This window comes from Pyrus communis, chromosome 12 (assembly GCF_041283825.1).
Source record: "Pyrus communis isolate YQ-2024b chromosome 12, ASM4128382v1, whole genome shotgun sequence".
NCBI classification, from domain to species: Eukaryota; Viridiplantae; Streptophyta; class Magnoliopsida; order Rosales; family Rosaceae; genus Pyrus; species Pyrus communis.
Genome location: NC_142576.1, coordinates 13,569,221 through 13,574,573, shown reverse-complemented (window position 1 = coordinate 13,574,573; position 5,353 = coordinate 13,569,221). Strand labels below are relative to the sequence as shown.

The following is a 5,353-nucleotide window of genomic DNA, read 5'->3' as shown; positions in this document are numbered from 1 at the left end:
TTAGTGCCAGTGTTCGCCTTGACGAAGATTTATGTCAAATGTTGATATCAAAGACTACATATAATTCTCGTTCTAATTTTATTGTACTTTACTTATGCCCTAACATCACGTGTTAATAGGTTCATTCCGGCTCACATACGCACTCTCGCATTTTCGCATTTTTAGGTTTAAATTTACTCACATTTTCCTCATCACTACACTTTATGGTTTCGTCACCCTCTTGGTGTCGACCAGCACAGATCAATTTGGAGTCCAGATAGACATTCCGGATCGGGGTGTGTCAAGGTGAAAACCAATTTCATATCAATTTATCAAATCAAAACTTTTGGTGTCCAGGTTTTGATTCATCACTCCAAAGCGCAAACTACTCGCAGGAAAAGTTCAGACCAGCCATAAAACCCCTGGATATAACACTAATAACCAGAACGATAAACCGCGAAAGGTAGAATGCAAAATCTTTAACATCTGAATTTATATTTTCCGGTAATAAAAGCTTCCGATATATCTATCATACAGACTGCCAGTAAGGATCGACTTCAGATTTCGAGGGCAAAATTGATACAGTTCACATGCGGCAAATGTTTCTCCCCTTCGAGCACTGTGTGGTGTGAGCGCAAGAAATTTACAACCTTCTATCTTCTGATATTTGTTTGGCTTTCTAGATCTCAGACTCATTCCCACTATCATCCTTCGGTCTTGGGAAAATTTATAACATATTTCCTCCCAATTGATTGAACATACATGACAATTGGATTCCCAAATCCCAATCAAACCTGCGAGAATAAGCATAGATTTTCATTATCGTTGAAAAAAACTCAGAAGAGCAGAAAACACACGCAACTGATTAGTGCACAGACAAGAAACTAATGGAAGTGAGGATGCTCAGAGGACCTAACTTTATAACAGTTGAAATAAGTATTACTATTTGATATGAAATGTAAGATCCAACTCATAGATTTGCCAATTTCATTGACAATAGCAGTAGAAGTGGATAGAGTTAGTATATTGTAACAGATAAAAATCAGTAGATCTAAAAGACATGTTCGATTGACTGTAAGAACTAATCACATTAACATGGAGAAAATGAATTACCGTTTTCCAGTATTATGAACAAAGAAAAACCACTAAATATCCAAATCATCATCAGGATCCTCATCAGAATCCGGCATCTCATCTTCTGAATCGCGAAAATATATTATTTCACCCTTGCTAGAATCATCATTGGTGTTTGAATTCACAGTTGAAGCAGGTGCAGCATCATATTTGCTATCCATCAGAGATTTTCGACCATCATAAATTTGTACGGGTTTACCATTTCCTGCAAGAAAAAGTCAAAAGTTTGCTTTGGAGTATCACTTTAATGCAGATAAAAGAAAAGAAACCCTTTCTTTATTTTCTGATATTTAATACATGGTACAAGAACAAACCACTTATATAACCATGTTTTCATACCTTGGTGTTCAAACGGAAGTACAACCTTGGCCCTATCATTTTTCTCTTTCTCTGACAGCTGTAGATTGAATTGCACCTGTAGCGAAGAACCATTTTTAAAATAAAACAATAAACCAATGGAATAACCATTCCTCCAAAATAAATAGAATTTAGACAACTTTGTTATCAACATGCACAATAAAACTTACTATTCACTAGTGAACATCTGTTTATGTCCATGCATGCAACGTCTAGTTATGTCTTATGTGAAAGTTATTAAACGATTCAGTTAGTAGTCATCCAATTGTATCATAATGGACTCAAATTGACAATTGGAAATAGCAGAATGTAATGAAACTGAAAATAAACAATTAAAAGAAATCCTTGATTCCAAATAAGGTCTTAGACTTAGAGAGGCAAAGTTAAGACAAGGCTAAACAAGTTACCTTCGGCAAAAGGGCTTGATTGACTTGATTGATTACTCCATCTTCAGATGAAGGGGATGTGAAGTTGATGCCCGACTGCCCAACATGAATTTCTTCAAACTGAATACAAGTTTCAGGGACTCATATCACTTTCCAGCTTTCTAAATCAGGAGAAAACTCAAACACACACACACACACACACACAAAGAGAGAGAGAGAGAGATAGAGAGAGAGAGATAGATCACCATCACTCGGACACGTCCATTTCTACGTTTGCATCTGACATGAAATTTCCCTTGTGTAAAATTCCATTCAGCTAAAGAAAGATTCTCTGAATTACCTCTGTGTCCATTTGTAATTGGGATTAGTGGTTCTATGCTGGCCACCATAGAGGACATGTATTCAATAACAGCAGTGACCCTTTCTTCACAAAGATCCGCATGGAAAAACCAAAAGATGCTTGAAATTTGCTCTGCAACCATAACATAAAAGTCAATATGCAGATTCCAAAAGTTGAATGTATGCAGTGACCATATCATGGACTTCACCGAGTCTAATATGAATGATGGGCCATTTCATACTGAGACACCATATATATTGTGGTAAATTAGAAAAAAAAAAAAAAAAAAAACCCAAATAACTATATGTTTAACAGTTTTAGTGAAAAACACTTTGGGAGCTCAATTTGCAGAAAAGTCTATCCCTTGTCATGCTCTAATTGATTCTTAGTTGTGAAATTCCTTTGGTGTTACAAAGTAGTTGGGTTTTTCAATACTGAGTTTGAAGTGTTTTTCTATGTTATCAAGGGCTTACATATGAAGCCCTATATACTACATCATCCAAAAAGGGTATATTAAACTGTTTGTATGGTAGCAGCTATAGGCTTGTGGCAGAAGAGATTAATGCACACGAAAAAACAAATCATAAGACTAGATCAAAGTTAAAACAATAGATTCTAAACGGAAAGAGATCAAGGAGCAAGTAAAATAAATATACCACAGCAGCGAAGGTTGCTTAAAAGGCCAGAACCTGATGACAAAGTTGCATGCCTTAACATTTCATTTACCTGGAAAATTGTGAAAGGAATCCAGCAAAAAGAACATGATCAGAAAGAGAGGGAAAAACATCAAAGTAACCAGAAAGAAAAATTTCCCAAGGCGGGCAAAAACAAACGTATCAACAGAAGAATTAGTTTCCAACACAGACTTTCAAAAAAGTAAGGACATCTTATAGATATCAACCAGGAGCTACTATCAAGAAGGCACCAAAGTGTCCTGCCCTATCTAAATATGAGACAAAAGAGTATCGTAAAAGTCCATACTTCTTGACATCGGAAGCAATTGACGTTCTCCTCACTAAGCTAAGGCAACAGAAACAGTTGTGTTTAGACATTCCAGAAAATGGCCACAACAAAAGAAGCTCGCATATTCAATAATTTTCTTGTAAAACCAATGACATACTATGTCCCATGTAAGTATTTAATCTCTATGGCTGAGGTGAGCGCATCCATCAAAATTTCAGCTGGCATATTTTTTGAAATCTGGAAGGAGGTTTCCAAGCCCCAACACAGATGGGATTCTTAGAAGGTAAGACGAGATTCTTAGAAAGTGACGAGAAATTTCTTGTGTACGGCAGTGTTTTAAACTCGAGAGGAAGTTTCCACACATACACACACAAAAATATTAAACTAAAGTAAAAAATCACTGTACAGTCTTGGCATACAGCACCAGCAGGCCACTCAAATTACAAGCACTGCCCCTGAAATTTCATATATCACATTCACAGAATGCATACTTACCGAATCTATTGCAACACTGAAACTAACTTTCCCTTGTCCAACCAATCCTGCGAGCATAGGACCAAACAGAAATCGACAATTACAATTGGACTAAATTATGTGAATGCTTACATGATCAAATAGTCGTCTTACTGCGAAAATAAAGTTTATTCCAATGTTATGTATGTCAGTACCAATCGAGCCAATAATACCTTCTCCAAGTGAAATAATTGAAGAGAGCAACGTGTCCACATCCTTCACGTTCCTGCAAACACTAGCTGCTTTGTAAACTTCATGAGGGAGATTTTTCGCACTTCCATACTCCACAAGCCCTTCTCTCCATCCAAGAGGGTCCGTGTAACAATCCAAAATCTGAATCCTGTAATGCTAATTCAGTTCACTGGTCCCCCGTACATTATACACACACATATGTATAATTAAAATCTCCACTGTTTTTCTTTTCAATTTCCTCAATCAAACAGAGTAGAAGGTAAGGAAAGAGAAGAAGGTTTTCGTTACCGTTGCTGAGAGGAATTATCGAGTCCTCTCCTCTTCAACAAATTCACATAATACAACGGACTCCGAGAAAACGCGACGAGCACAAGACCTCTATAAAATCAATCAAAAAAATTATTAATCTAAAAGATACATTGGAAAATTACAAATTTCAACCGTGAGATTGGGTCGTTTTGGGAGAGGTAAACCGACCGTGACTGAGATTTTCCGGCTGAAATGTTGGTGGAGAGCTGGGAGAGGACGTGACCAAAAACTTGGAAGCCGAGAGGTGAGACTATTGAGTCCTTGATTGCGAGAGCAGGTGCATGCTCGCCTTCCAACGCACCGTCTCGAAGGGCTCTGCAAACCCATTCCGCCATTCTTGCTGGGTACTTGAACCTTGGAGTGTTATTTGGTCCTTTGGAAAGAAAACGAAGAGATTTGGTAAAACTTTAAACTACAAGTCTTCAACACTCCATAGAAGCAGATGAGTTCCCATTTCGCATTTGCAGGCAGAGGAGATCAAATTTAAGCGTTGAAGGATAACCGGAGCTACGGTGACATAACGCCGCGAATCGAACTTTGGTCCCTACGAAGTACGAATTGAGAGAGAGGAGACGGGGCCTATGAATTTGAACAGAGAAGGGGATCGATGTTGAATGCCGCAAAGGGACGGCTGATGGAGTCACACACACAAGGCACCAGAACAGGGAAGGAAATAACAGGAAAGGAAAGAAATAAAATAAGCTTTCTTCATTCATATCCCCCGAATGCTGCTGCTAGGGTTACTAAATACACTGAGACTTGCTATGAGATCCTATTATGACGGAGATTACGACACGTAGCCAACAGAAGGAAACACAAAAAGTACCATACTGCCATACTAAAGACTTTGGGCCTAACAGTCCTAACGCCTTGGGCTTCTCCATGATTAGGAGTCCATCAACTCCATCTGCCCCAAAATAAGGATTGTCCTCAGGCCTGAGTATCGAAGTCAAGAAATTTCAGTAGGAAGTCATCTGCATACTCCCAAGTAGTGTCCTCCACCGACAGTCCTAGCCACTTGATCAATCAGCGAGTGATGGGTTTGTTGTTGCGCTTGAAAAGTCCCCTGCTTAGAATCTGTTCAGGCTGCCATACCACCTGCCCATCTGGTTGCAGTGGTGGAAATTAAGTAGAGGAGCTAACATGATCGCCCACCTTCTTCTTCAACAAAGAGACATGG

The 5,353-nt window shown here is 38.5% G+C and overlaps 1 protein-coding gene across 1 annotated transcript; it reads right to left on the bottom strand.

Moving 5' to 3' along the window:
• Positions 1-443: 443 nt before the first annotated feature.
• LOC137745232 (elongator complex protein) lies at positions 444-4,930 on the bottom strand. The gene is made up of 10 exons (XM_068485147.2): positions 4,342-4,930; positions 4,153-4,242; positions 3,846-4,012; positions 3,655-3,701; positions 2,853-2,922; positions 2,102-2,328; positions 1,878-1,976; positions 1,453-1,528; positions 1,093-1,318; positions 444-773 (listed from the first exon to the last, which is right to left on the bottom strand). The coding sequence occupies exons 1-9, from the start codon at positions 4,506-4,508 to the stop codon at positions 1,125-1,127; spliced, it is 1,137 nt and encodes a 378-aa protein (XP_068341248.2). The 5' UTR covers positions 4,509-4,930; the 3' UTR covers positions 444-773; positions 1,093-1,124.
• Between the last annotated feature and the right edge of the window lie 423 nt (positions 4,931-5,353).